This window comes from Oncorhynchus kisutch, linkage group LG2 (assembly GCF_002021735.2).
Source record: "Oncorhynchus kisutch isolate 150728-3 linkage group LG2, Okis_V2, whole genome shotgun sequence".
Lineage (NCBI taxonomy): Eukaryota > Metazoa > Chordata > Actinopteri > Salmoniformes > Salmonidae > Oncorhynchus > Oncorhynchus kisutch.
In genome coordinates this window covers 38,676,539-38,691,424 of record NC_034175.2, presented here as the reverse complement: position 1 = coordinate 38,691,424, position 14,886 = coordinate 38,676,539, and the positions used below count along the sequence as shown (strand labels likewise).

General features: G+C 43.9%; 1 protein-coding gene across 5 annotated transcripts in view; it reads left to right on the top strand.

The window, feature by feature from the left end:
• Positions 1–14,886, top strand: part of LOC109865588 (TRAF3-interacting protein 1) — a 49,658-nt gene that overhangs the window by 10,020 nt on the left and 24,752 nt on the right. For all 5 annotated transcript variants that reach the window (XR_004203643.1, XM_031793945.1, XM_020453900.2 and 2 more), the window contains exons 3-6: positions 10,646–10,807; positions 12,491–12,619; positions 13,828–14,226; positions 14,342–14,416. Coding sequence is in view for 4 of the 5 variants with exons in the window: in XM_031793945.1 (XP_031649805.1) it covers positions 10,646–10,807; positions 12,491–12,619; positions 13,828–14,226; positions 14,342–14,416 (765 nt within the window). In the remaining variant the exon portion in view is untranslated. The remainder of the gene's footprint in view (positions 1–10,645; positions 10,808–12,490; positions 12,620–13,827; positions 14,227–14,341; positions 14,417–14,886) is intronic.

The window sequence follows — 14,886 nt, the reverse complement described above, 5'->3', positions numbered from 1 at the left end:
CAGTTATGAAGACATGGACGTCTCATGGTATCGGTCGACTTTGAGCACCTATGTGTAGGGAAGGCTTCATTCTAATCAAACCTGGTGCTGTTAAAATGGATTTACCTAGCAGCATGCATAATGAATGGGGACACATACAAAGCCTGTAATTGGCTGGCAGCACCTGAAAGGTACACCTATCAATCAATCACCTTTATTTATAAAGCCCTTTTTACATGGGCAGATGTCACAAAGTGACATTTGGGGTGGCAGGGTAGCCTAGTGGTTAGAGTGTTGGACTAGTAACCGGAAGGTTGCAAGTTCAAACCCCCGAGCTGACAAAGTACAAATCTGTCGTTCTGGCCCTGAGCAAGACAGTTAACCCACTGTTCCTAGACCGTCATTGAAAATAAGAATTTGTTCTTTAACTGACTTGCCCAGTTAAATAAAGGTAAAATAAAAGTGCTATACAGAAACCCAGCCTAAAACCCCAAACAGCATGGTGGCTAGGAAAAACTCCCTAGAAAGGCAGGAACCTAGGAAGGAACCCAGTGAGGAACCAGGCTCTGAGGGGTGGCCAGTCCTCTTCCTGCTGGTGGCTAGGAAAAACTCCATAGAAAGGCAGGAACCTAGGAAGGAACCCAGCGAGGAACCAGGCTCTGAGGGGTGGCCAGTCCTCTTCCTGCTGTGCCAGATGGAGATTATAAGAGTACATGGCCGTTAAGGCCAGATTGTTCTTCAAGATGTTCAAACATTCATAGATGACCAGCAGGGTCAAATAATAATCCGTGGTTGTAGAGGGTGCATCAGGTCTGTACCTCAAGAGTAAATGTCAGTTGGCTTTTCATAGCCAAGCATTCTGAGGTTGAGACAGCAGGTGCAGTAGAGCGAGAGAGAGTCGAAAACAGCAAGGTAGCATGTCCGGTAAATAGTTCAAGGTTCCATAGCTGCAGGCAGAACAGTTGAAACTCGACCAGGTGGACTGGGGACAGCCAGGAGTCATCAGGCCAGGTAGTCCATAGGCATGGTCCTTCAGTGGTTCCTCAACAAAAAGTTGGGAGATTATGCTGCAGGACTTAGAGGTATTTTGTGGTTTAGTACGGTACCCTGCGTCACTGCTTCATTGCTCCAGACCAGCGCATGGGGAGTTAGAGCACTGATTATGCATTTGGGTCCCATGGCGCTAATGTGTGTCTCTAACTGACAATGAATGGGCGACATAAACCAAGTAGAAACTGATAATTGTGCACAACTTCAATACTGAATTTCTATGAACTGAATGATGAGGATGAAGGTGATTGAATTTAGAACAACAGTGTAAGTGAAAAATACACTTATTTTTTTTAAATTTCTTCTCAGTGTTACTTACTAAAACTGTTACCCTTATTAACCCTGTTTTTTACAAGCATAGCAGGCTGTGAATCCAGCCCCCAAAAAAACGTTTCTAGGATGGGCTGTTAGCGGGATATTGGCATATTAGCATATATTTGTCATGGCTCCCGAGTGGCAAACAATGGGGTTGCCTTGCAGTTCTCCAGCTTTATACACTGAGATAGTGGTGAGCGTGCAGGGTTCAAGGCACGAGGGCACGGGGATGGGTCGCAGAGCAGCGCACAGAAGACGGTCCTAGCCCATGGGGAAGGAAGGGGGTGGACCCACACCCTGCCCCACCGGGTAGCACAGAGGAACACTTTAAGGGGCATTGCACTAATGACGGCGCTGACTAGGAAAACATTCCCACTGTTCTTAGAGCCAGTCTGCACGTTCAAACTAAAACAATGTTAATGGCGTGGAAAATGTCCCTTATATATGAATTCGGAGGGCAGAAATGATTAAATATTAAAGCATTAGACCTCTCACCAAAGGCTTCAGTCAAAAGTTATACTTGAATCCGAACTGGATTTAATGAAAAATGACATGAAAAGCGCACATTTGTAAATCACAAACTTTAAAAGTAATTGGAAAGGTAAATACAAATGATTTGTGCCATTGTGGTTACAATAAAGAATACACATGATGCTGTGTTTTTATTTACAGTAGTAATGGACAGCTGGAGGCATTTTGAAAGCAGGTTTTCAAACACTTGTTTTTCACAAGTGTACTGGAGCAGGTGTAACCCAATTAGCAGGACAATAGACTCTTTATAGCCCGGCTACTGTAGGTGTGAAAATCCCCAACTTTCAATGTATTCGATGCTTAGGTGTTGCATTGTTAACTCAAAACAGCAGCACAATATTTCAACATCGACATCTTTCTGCTTTCCTTAATAAAATGACGAGGAAAAAGTTGGGAAGCGATTCCATGGCACATGGTTTACGAATTGACACTCAGTTTTCCGTTCCTCCTGCAAGTCCTAACAGTCAAAACCATTCTCTGCGTCGCTACAGATGCTGGTTCGATACCCGTACCGGCTGCCACCGGGAGACCCATGAGGCAACGCACAATTGGCCCAGCATCGTCCGGGTTAGTGGAGGGTTTGGCTGGCCGGGATGTTCTTGTCAAAAAAACAACAGATGGAGAACCTACACCAGTCTAGCAATTTAATTTCACCAATAAGCTTTATTTGAATTTGACTTTACAAACAACAAGAGGGCTTAATTACAGTCTATTTCTTCGGAGCCTAGACCTATCTAAAATAACTTAGCCTACCTCAGCCAGTTATGAGGCCTAGTAAAAATAGGATTTTTTAAATTTAATTAAGCCTACTTACAATTGCAACTGATCAAAAAATGTAGCATCCTACATACAACAAGTATTTAAAGAAAAAAGTCTGTCTGCGTCGGGATAGCCTGCTCTTGTAACGACAGAACAAACGGAACATACTGTCAGCTTGAGATGTCAATATAACCTCTCTCAGTAGCATTAGAATGGACTAAATACAGTCATATCGGCCGCTAAGTTACTTATTCAATGAGAAAAATTGCATTTCCCCTCTGACACAATCTTGTGGATGTCGGGTTTGATGGATGGATGTGATTTTGATGTGCAGGCAGTCCTCGATTGACTTATGTGAAAGCCGGTTCCTGTCGTGAGTCTATATTGCGTTCATAGAGGGAAATGAGGACTCGCAGGTGTAAGTCGATCCAAACATTGTTAGCACATAAAATGCCAGTTTCTTTATTGTGCTGTATTCCTCTGAGCATCCCACCCACAACGCACACAGGGACTCGGCACTCCTGAGCGTAGCCCTGGTTTGGCTCGATGTCTGGAATTAGCTCAGTTTGAATTGCAGGCCTCATTCAGCGAGGGTTGTAGTTTTCTTAGGAAGGGAGAAGTTTTCTCCACCTGGGCAGACTGTGAGAGGATCACGTACAAATGCAATGATATCCTTGGGCATGCTGAAGTCTTCAAATCTGGTGGATAAATTGTCCCTCAGCTGCTTGATGAAATATTCCATCACCTCTGTGACAATGCTGCGGCCTGGTCCAAATCAAACAACTCAAGCTTCCTAGTAAAGGCCTCAAGTTTCTCCATGTCCACAACTGTTTCCCTCTTCCTTCTAACTGCAGATTTAACCCGTTTAAGTTAAAGAATATGTCCTCAAAAAAAGCTGTGTGCGCAGCTTGCAGTTAACAATTCAATGTTTCTGTGTCGAGCCTCTACAGTGGGGCAAAAAAGTATTTAGTCAGCCACCAATTGTGCAAGTTCTCCCACTTGAAAATATGAGAGAGGCCTGTAATTTTCATCATAGGTACACTTCAACTATGACAGACAAAATGAGAGAAAAAAATCCAGAAAATCACATTGTAGGATTTTTAATGAATTTGCAAAAAAATAAAGACAGGATATAACCCCACCCACTTTGCCAAAGTACAGCCCCCACAACACTAGAGGGATATCATCAACCACCAACTTACTACCCTTAGACCAGGCTGAGTATAGCCCTCCTACACTGCAAGAGCCAGAGGGGGCGCAAAACCGGACAGGAAATCACGTGGGCTCAATCCACTCATGTGGCACACCCCTCCTAGGGACGGCATGGAAGAGCACTAGTAAGCCAGTGACTCAGCTCCCGTAATAGGGTCAGAAGCAGAGAATCCCATTGGATGGAGGGGCGCCGGCCAGGCAGAGACATCAAGGGCAGTTCGTTGCTCCAGTGCCTTGCCGTTCACCTTCTCACCCCTGGGCCAGACTACACTCAATCATAGGACATACTGAAGAGATGACTCTTCAATAAAGACTTAAAGGTCGAGACCGAGTCTGCGTCTCTTACATGGATAGGCAGATTTTTCTGTAAAAATGTAGCTCTATAGGAGAAGGCCCTGCCTCCAGATGTTTGCTTAGAAATTCTAGAGAGAATGAGGCCTGCGTCTTGTGATCGTAGCGTACGTGTAGGTATGTACGGCAGGACCAAATCGGACAGATAGTTAGGAGCAAGCCCATGTAATGCTTTGTAGGTTAGCAGTAAAACCTTAAAATCAGCCCTAGCCTTAACAGGAAGCCAGTATAGAGAGGCTGGCACTGGAGCATTGGTTTTAGTCAAGATTCTGACAGCTGTGTTTAGCACTAACTGAAGTTTATTTAGTGCTTTATCCAGGTAGCCCGAAAGTAGAGGATTGCAGTAGTCTAGCCTGGAAGTGACAAAATATGGATTTGCTTTTCTGCCCAGTTTTTTTGACACAAAGTTACAGATTTTTGCAATGTTACGAGATGTAAAAAAGCTGTCCTTGAAAAATTCTTGATATGTTCGTCAAAAGAGAGATCAGGACCCAGAGTAATGCAGAGGACCTTAAGTTTTATTTGGGATGACTGTACAACCATCAAGATTTAATTGTCAGATCCAACAGCAGATCTCTTTGTTTCTTGGGACTTAGAAATAGCATTAGTTTAAAAGTAAAACATTTGCCGCCATCCACGCTAACCACTAGGCAGGGTGGCCAAAAACCAAGGTGGCATAGCAGTTCAGACGTCTTTTGTCCTCGTCTTGTCGTGTCCTGTATATATATATATTTACAACTTTTTCACATACATTTTATTTTTATTTTCCATCAACTCATCTTCAAAACACTCTCCTGCAACCCGCCTCACCAATGTATATTTATAAAAAAGTATTATTTACCTCAGATCTGTAATCCTCCAAGAAGCTAGCCAGAAACTCCAAGAAGCTAGCCTGAAACTAGCCAGAAGCTAATCCAGAAGCTAGTTCAGAAGCTAGTTAGCTCCTTTACTGGCAAATCGTTAGTATTCAGCTAACCACGGTTTGTGGTCATCAGCTATCCTTTAGCTCGAAAATCTATCGCCAGTTCTGTACGGCGCAGCGCGGCTCGGAACGGAACATACCGGACCAATTTTTCTCTCCATGTCCCTGGATTTCGACTGCTCTCTGGACATTCATACCCGGATCTCACAGCTAGCTAGCTGCTATCCGTGTGACTATCGGCCTTCGTCGATTCCGGAGCAAACATCAATTATTCCGGAGCTAGCAAGCTCCGTCAATCACTCCTGAGTTCCATCAATCACACCTGGGCTGCAGTCACCTATCCGGACCCGTTTTACTGCTTTCGCGGAGCCCCACCGGGCCTTCACAACTGGACTGCCGACGTTATCTACCCGAAGGAGTTATTCGGCTGGCTCCTGAACGCCCATCTGCGGCCTGCTAACCGTTAGCTGTCTTACCGGCTGCTATCTGAATAGACAATCGGACAATTTTTTTTTATATATATATTTTTTTATTTTTTATTATTATTATTATGTTTTCTTCTTGGGCCTCTATAACTATATCTATTGTTTTTATTTTTGTTGTTGTGTGATTTGGATTAATCCCCTCTACCACACGGAACCCCACTAATCTACTGACGGAACGCAAGAGGTAGCTAACAACAGACCTCCATCCTATGCTAGCTTGCTACCGATGCCCTGGCTAGCTGTCTAAATCACCAACCAACCTCTCCACTCACCGGACCCTTTTGATCACTCGACTAAGCATGCCTCTCCTTAATGTCAATATGTCTTGTCCATTTCTGTTCTGGTTAGTGTTTATTGGCTTATTTCACTGTAGAGCCTCTAGTCCTGCTCACTATACCTTATCCAACCTATTAGTTCCACCACCCACACATGCAATGACATCTCCTGGTTTCAACGATGTTTCTAGAGACAATATCTCTCTCTTCATCACTCAATACCTAGGTTTACCTCCACTATATTCACATCCTACCATACATTTGTCTGTACATTATACCTTGATGCTATTTTATCGCCCCCAGAAACCTCCTTTTACTCTATGTTCCAGACGTTCTAGACCAATTCTCATAGCTTTTAGCCGTACCCTTATTCTACTCCTCCTATGTTCCTCTGGCGATGTAGAGGTGAATCCAGGCCCTGCAGTGCCTAGCTCCACTCCTATTCCCCAGGCGCTCTCTTTTGACGACTTCTGTAACCGTAATAGCCTTGGTTTCATGCATGTTAACATTAGAAGCCTCCTCCCTAAGTTTGTTCTATTCACTGCTTTAGCACACTCTGCCAACCCGGATGTTCTAGCTGTGTCTGAATCCTGGCTTAGGAAGACCACCAAAAACTCAGACATTTTAATTCCAAACTACAACATTTTCAGACAAGATAGAACTGCCAAAGGGGGCGGTGTTGCAATCTACTGCAAAGATAGCCTGCAGAGTTCTGTCCTACTATCCAGGTCTGTACCCAAACAATTTGAACTTCTACTTTTAAAAATCCACCTCTCTAAAAACAAGTCTCTCACTGTTGCCGCCTGCTATAGACCACCCTCTGCCCCCAGCTGTGCTCTGGACACCATATGTGAACTGATTGCCCCCCATCTATCTTCAGAGTTCGTGCTGCTAGGCGACCTAAACTGGAACATGCTTAACACCCCAGCCATCCTACAATCTAAACTTGATGCCCTCAATCTCACACAAATTATCAATGAACCTACCAGGTACCTCCCCAAAACCTTAAACACGGGCACCCTCATAGATATCATCCTAACCAACTTCCCCTCTAAATACACCTCTGCTGTCTTCAACCAAGATCTCAGCGATCACTGCCTCATTGCCTGCATCCGTAATGGGTCAGCGGTCAAACGACCGCCACTCATCACTGTAAAACGCTCCCTGAAACACTTCTGCGAGCAGGCCTTTCTAATCGACCTGGCCGGGGTATCCTGGAAGGATATTGATCTCATCCCGTCAGTAGAGGATGCCTGGATATTTTTTTTAAATGCCTTCCTAACCATCCTAAATAAACATGCCCCATTCAAGAAATTTAGAACCAGGAACAGATATAGCCCTTGGTTCTCCCCAGACCTGACTGCCCTTAACCAACACAAAAACATCCTATGGCGTTCTGCATTAGCATCGAACAGCCCCCGTGATATGCAGCTGTTCAGGGAAGCTAGAAATCATTATACACAGGCAGTTAGAAAAGCCAAGGCTAGCTTTTTCAAGCAGAAATTTGCTTCCTGCAACACTAACTCAAAAAAGTTCTGGGACACTGTAAAGTCCATGGAGAATAAGAACACCTCCTCCCAGCTGCCCACTGCACTGAAGATAGGAAACACTGTCACCACTGATAAATCCACCATAATTGAGAATTTCAATAAGCATTTTTCTACGGCTGGCCATGCTTTCCACCTGGCTACTCCTACCCCGGACAACAGCACTGCACCCCCAACAGCAACTCGCCCAAGCCTTCCCCATTTCTCCTTCTCCCAAATCCATTCAGCTGATGTTCTGAAAGAGCTGCAAAATCTGGACCCCTACAAATCAGCCGGGCTAGACAATCTGGACCCTTTCTTTCTAAAATTATCTGCCGAAATTGTTGCCACCCCTATTACTAGCCTGTTCAACCTCTCTTTCGTGTCGTCTGAGATTCCCAAAGATTGGAAAGCAGCTGCGGTCATCCCCCTCTTCAAAGGGGGGGACACTCTTGACCCAAACTGCTACAGACCTATATCTATCCTACCGTGCCTTTCTAAGGTCTTCGAAAGCCAAGTCAACAAACAGATTACCGACCATTTCGAATCTCACCATACCTTCTCTGCTATGCAATCTGGTTTCAGAGCTGGTCATGGGTGCACCTCAGCCACGCTCAAGGTCCTAAACGATATCTTAACCGCCATCGATAAGAAACATTACTGTGCAGCCGTATTCATTGATCTGGCCAAGGCTTTCGACTCTGTCAATCACCATATCCTCATCGGCAGACTCGACAGCCTTGGTTTCTCAAATGATTGCCTCGCCTGGTTCACCAACTACTTCTCTGATAGAGTTCAGTGTGTCAAATCGGAGGGTCTGCTGTCCGGACCTCTGGCAGTCTCTATGGGGGTGCCACAGGGTTCAATTCTTGGACCGACTCTCTTCTCTGTATACATCAATGAGGTCGCTCTTGCTGCTGGTGAGTCCCTGATCCACCTCTACGCAGACGACACCATTCTGTATACTTCCGGCCCTTCTCTGGACACTGTGTTAACAACCCTCCAGGCAAGCTTCAATGCCATACAACTCTCCTTCCGTGGCCTCCAATTGCTCTTGAATGCAAGTAAAACTAAATGCATGCTCTTCAACCGATCGCTGCCTGCACCTACCCGCCTGTCCAACATCACTACTCTGGACGGCTCTGACTTAGAATACGTGGACAACTACAAATACTTAGGTGTCTGGTTAGATTGTAAACTCTCCTTCCAGACCCATATCAAACATCTCCAATCCAAAGTTAAATCTAGAATTGGCTTCCTATTTCGCAACAAAGCATCCTTCACTCATGCTGCCAAACATACCCTTGTAAAACTGACCATCCTACCAATCCTCGACTTTGGCGATGTCATTTACAAAATAGCCTCCAATACCCTACTCAACAAATTGGATGCAGTCTATCACAGTGCAATCCGTTTTATCACCAAAGCCCCATATACTACCCACCATTGCGACCTGTACGCTCTCGTTGGCTGGCCCTCGCTTCATACTCGTCGCCAAACCCACTGGCTCCATGTCATCTACAAGACACTGCTAGGTAAAGTCCCCCCTTATCTCAGCTCGCTGGTCACCATAGCATCTCCCACCTGTAGCACACGCTCCAGCAGGTATATCTCTCTAGTCACCCCCAAAACCAATTCTTTCTTTGGCCGCCTCTCCTTCCAGTTCTCTGCTGCCAATGACTGGAACGAACTACAAAAATCTCTGAAACTGGAAACACTTATCTCCCTCACTAGCTTTAAGCACCAACTGTCAGAGCAGCTCACAGATTACTGCACCTGTACATAGCCCACCTATAATTTAGCCCAAACAACTACCTCTTTCCCAACTGTATTTAATTTTAATTTATTTATTTATTTTGCTCCTTTGCACCCCATTATTTTTTTATTTCTACTTTGCACATTCTTCCATTGCAAAACTACCATTCCAGTATTTTACTTGCTATATTGTATTTACTTTGCCATCTTGGCCTTTTTTGCCTTTACCTCCCTTCTCACCTCATTTGCTCACATTGTATATAGACTTGTTTATACTGCATTATTGACTGTATGTTTGTTTTTACTCCATGTGTAACTCTGTGTCGTTTTATCTGTCGAACTGCTTTGCTTTATCTTGGCCAGGTCGCAATTGTAAATGAGAACTTGTTCTCAACTTGCCTACCTGGTTAAATAAAGGTAAAATAAATAAATAAAATAAAAGGTCCAGTATGCAGCTTTTAGGGTTAGAGGCCATGACTATTTTCATGAATATGTTAAGAGAGACAGGATTAAGAAAATTGATAGTCTCTGTTAATCCTAGGTCCTGGCAGTTCTGTGCAGACTCAGGACAACTGAGCTTTGGAGAAATAGGCAGATTTAAAGAGTCCGTAATTTGCTTTCTAATGATCATGATCTTTTCGTCAAAAGTATGTGAATTCGTCACTGCTGAAGTGAAAGCCACCCTCTCTTGGGGAACGCTGCATTTTAGTTAGCTTTGCGATAGTGTCAAAAATACATTTCGGATTGTTCTTATTCTCCTCAATTAGGTTGGAATAATAGGATGATCGAGCAGCCGTGAGGGCTCTTCGATGTTACACGGTGCTGTCTTTCCAAGCTAGTCGGAAGACTTCGTTTGGTGGAGCGTCTTTCCAGTTTTCTTCAGGGCTCTGGTATTTTCTTTATTCCAGGAGGCTAATTTCTTGTGACAATTGTTTTGTTTTTAGGGGTGCGACTGTACTCTTGGCTCTGGCCCGTTCACCGCTCTTTTCTTTCAGGCCTTAATATCAGCTGTGTTGTGAAATACAGGGCCTGGAGAGCTCAAGGGCTGAATGGATTTTGAGCTTGTTATACGTTAAGTTAGTGGCCAGCTTAATGTTACACTGTTGGCATGGAGCATGGCATGGTTGTGGTCTCAACTGTGCTTATCTGGAAATGGATAACAGATGAGGACACCATTTTGGAATGGTCTGTGCAGCGCAACACCCTTAGTTCCATTTGTGCGTTGGCACGTAACTATACAATGTTGAGAATTCCCTCAAGTGCACATGATGAAGAGGGGTTTCACACAAGCATGTCTGCATAAACTCTCCAGTGGTCATGTGTACTCTGATATTAATGGAGGATCCACTCAAGAAAACTGATGCAAAGAAACAGGTCGAAGCAGTTTTGTTATGCTAACCTCAAACATTCCCATTAGACGGTCTTCCTAAAGCTGTTGTTCTCACTCTTTCTTTCAATCCCTCTCATCCTTCCTCTCTCCTGCAGGATAAGGATGCTAAGATAGCGTTCCTGCAGAAGGCCCTAGATGTGGTGATGCTGGTGAACGGCGAGCCCCTCTCGGTCAAGCCAGCGCGCATTGTAGCTGGCCATGAGCCTGAGAGGACCAACGAGCTGCTACAGGCCATCGCCAAGTGCTGCCTCAACAAGGTCTGTTTGCTTGAAAAGACCCATGTACATGTGTAACGGAGTACATGTGTAACGGAGTTACAAATTGGTAACTTTTGTATAGCTCAGTTGGTTCACACGTTGTCAAGGAGGGTGGTCATGTGTGTTGCGACGCAGAGGGCGAGCACGGTTCGAGCACGGTATGGGGACAGGGACAGTGGAGGAAGTTAAACTGTACATTGGCATCTGTTTCACATGCGCACGCCTGTAACTACACAACATACACCCTCACAGACAGACAGACAGACAGACAGACGCATGTGCACGCGCACTCTGTCCAGATTGTCATACACATGCAACCAAATCTGCAGACACGTTTGTGTGCAATTGTAGCGCAATCTTCAGTCCACAACATCCAAAGTTGCCAAGAAATTAAATATTTTACATAGCCACAGCCGCAAAGAAAAGTGAAAAGGTAGCTCTTGCTGCAAACATTATGAGCATATGTTTGTGCATTTCAGTCCCTGTCACCTATCAACACACAAACCAAATGCTGCAGATAAGGCGATGCATGTTTACACATACTAATGATGCTTGTGGGTGAAATCTGAAGAGGATCAATTACAGTCTAGCACATTTTATTTGGACCCTGAAGACAGCCAGTTCGAATAAAGGGCTTCGAGCTCAGGGGATCATTGCCATGCCTCCCGAAGGGTCTCGTCATGACAACTGTTCACATGCATGTAAACTAGCTAGCTAGCACAACATTTAATTATAACAAGGACCATAATGGGAATACATTTAGACTTGATTGTGTTTTTAATCCTCTATAATTGATGTATCGTTGTACTCGAATGGCTGCGGCAACTATGTTAGACATTTCTAATCAAATTAATTCAATTCATTATGAACAGACAGATGGGCAGGTAATTCTACTCAAAGATTGATGTGTGATAGTGATGTGCACTCCTTCTACAATTAATTACTTTGAAAAATGTTCAATCCCAATAAACAAAGTTAAAGAGATAGATATGGTAGGAAGGACTATCTGCGTTGACCCTATCTTGCACTGACTCTATGGATACTCAAGTCTATACACACTATATACACTGAGTGTACAAAACATTAGGAACACCTCTTTCCATGACAGTCTGACCAGGTGAAAGCTATAATCCCTTATTAATGTCACTTGTTATATCCACTTCAATCTGTGTAGATGAAGGGGAGGAGACAGGTTAAAGAAGGATTTTTAAGACTTGAGACATGGCTTGTGTATTGTGTGCCATCCAAAGGGTGAATGGGCAAGATAAAATATTCAAGAACCTTTGAACAGGGTATGGTAGTAGGTGCCAGGCTCACCGGTGTCAAGAACTGCAATGATGCATTGGAGTCAACATGGGCCAACATCTGTGTGGAAGGCTTTCGACACCTTGTAGAGTCCATGCCCCAATGAATTAAGGCTGTTCTGAGGACAGAAGTGGATGCCTTTTATGTACATACTGTATCTACCTCAAATACCACATGTTGGTCTGGTACTGGTAATCTCTGTATATAGCTTACAATTTGTGTTACTATTTTTTTTACTCTGCATCACTGGGTAAGGCTCGTAAGCAAGAATTTCACGGTATCGTCTACACCTGTTGTATTTGGCACATGTGATAAATACATTTTGATTTGAAAGTGAGTTGACAATCACATCTGTCCCCTGTGTCATGTCGTCCCCAGCTGTCCAGTGAGGAGGCGGTAAAGCGGGTGCTGGCCGGGGACAAGCTGGACCCCAAGGGGAAGGCCAGCTCCTCCCGGTCCCAGGACAAGGAAAACAGGGAAGGACGAGAGCGCCAACGAGACCAAGTGGTGAGACCAGGGGCTCCATCCACAAAGCCTCTCGAAGTGAAATGCTGATATAGTATCAGGTCCCAACCTGTCCATATAATCTTATTAATTATGATCTCAAAGGCTAAACTGGCCCTAGATAAGCGATACTACTCTGAGATGCTTTACGAATACGGCCCAGACACACACAATTCAGACTGGAAAGGATATATTCCCATTAGACTTTATTGGGACAGTGAAGCAAAGATGTTATATTTTGCTCTCTACTCCATCATTTTGGATTTAAGTATTTCCATAGATATCGGTGTTACTGTTTTAGAAATGAAAGCACTTCATGTATATAGTCCCCTCCATTTGAAGAGGTCATAGGTATTTGGACAAATTCACTTGTGTATTAAAGTAGTCAAAAGTGTAGTGTTTGGTCCCATATTCATAGCACGCAATGACTACATCAAGCTTGTGACTACGAACTTGTTGGATGCATTTCCAGTTTGTTTTGGTTGTTTTGAATGATGATGATCATACCCCACAAAAAAAGCTTGACTCCCCATTTCATTGGTAATAATGAGAGGTTAGCATGTTTTATTGTAGCCTCTGAATGGCATCTCACTCATCATTATTCATGGTTTTTCTTAATCATGGCATTATCAGGGTTAATTTAGAAGTGTTCAGAAACCTCTTATCTACTCACTTAAAGAAAGTTACTCCAGTCATCATTCACCATTCAGTTACTATTGGGCAAAACATAAAACAAACTGCAAATGCATCCAATGAGCTAGTAGTCGATGTACTGGGTGCTAGGAATTTGGGACCAAATACACTTTAAGTGAATTTGTCCAAACACTTATGACAAAGCACTTTCGTGAAAATAACCTCAAATAAAAGGTGACATTCTGTACTGTTGCCTCATATGAAACGTTTGATCTCAAATCCAAAATGCTGGCGTGTAGTGAGAGCCACATGTAACATTTTACCTTCACTGTACGTAGGGGAGTGTACATTAGCTTAGTGAAATTCTAGAAATCAGTCACCATCGTTCAAAAAAATGTAAATTAAATTATTGTTCTGTATGTAACTTCAACTTCTAACGTAAAGGTTTGTCATACAGGGCTAATGTTTGCCTGGTGCCACTGTGTTTTGAGGGTGTCCCTATGGTCACATTAATGTATCTGTGTGTATGTACGCTTTTGTGTGTGTATATGCTTTGCTATATATGTGTGTTTCTCCAGGAGAAGGCGATCCGAGAGCACAGCGCCGGGGGTTGGGAGCAGAAGGACCCAGACCTGCCCAAAGAGCAAGAGGGCAGACTGGGCGACAAGGAAAAGGAGCGCCACCGCGAGAGAGAAAGGTCAAAAAAGAGCCGCGATCGAGACCGTACCAAAGACCGTGGCAAGGACAAGAGCCGGGACAAAGACAATGAAAGAGAGAAAGACCGAGAACGAGTCAAGGAGAGCGAGAGGGACAGAGACAGGGAAAAGAGCAAAGACAAGGAGTCGCACAGAGGGAGAGATCGAGAGAGGGATAAGGAGAAAGATTTAGACCGGGATAAACGGCGAGAGAAGGAGAGAGAGCTCAGACACAAACAGGGGGAGGAGAAAACCAAAGTGCCAGAGAAGGGTGACAAAAAGGTGGAGTATGTCTGTCATTCTGTGACTTTGTGCCAAATGGTCCTCAATATAACAATGGCCGCAACAATGCTTCTATGAGATCCTGAGGTGTGTGTGTGTGTGTGTGTGTGTTTAGGCCAGAGTGTCAGAGGACACAAAACACAGACCACATCAAGAGGAGCCCAGTAAAACTGCCAAACCTGAACCAGCGGTAAGCTTTAAATGACTCCAACCCACTTTCTCTCCAATGAGCAGTATCTACTATTGTCAGTCATTTTCATATTCAACCAATGCCTACATTTCTCATGCCAGTCCTTTCCATGGTTGTATTTTTGCTACATGTTCATGTTAAGTCTAGTTTGGGAAATGAATACAATCAGTACATTATGAAAGTGACTGGTCATTCGTTAACATCGTACAGTACATAGCAACAAGTCCCATTGAAGACGAGCAAAACACAACAACATAAATAACGTTTTTACAGTTTGGCAGTTGCAATAGCATATGAATATGTGATGTCAACCCATGAGATTTAAAAATGTCCTATTTTTCATTATATTAATGGAGGATATTAAGGTTAAGACTTGCAGTATGTAGAAGAGTGTTGATAAGGGATTGATTTTAAGGGTTCACCTATTACCTGGGGCAAGTGAACTAAGCATTCCCGCAAGTTGAGCATGC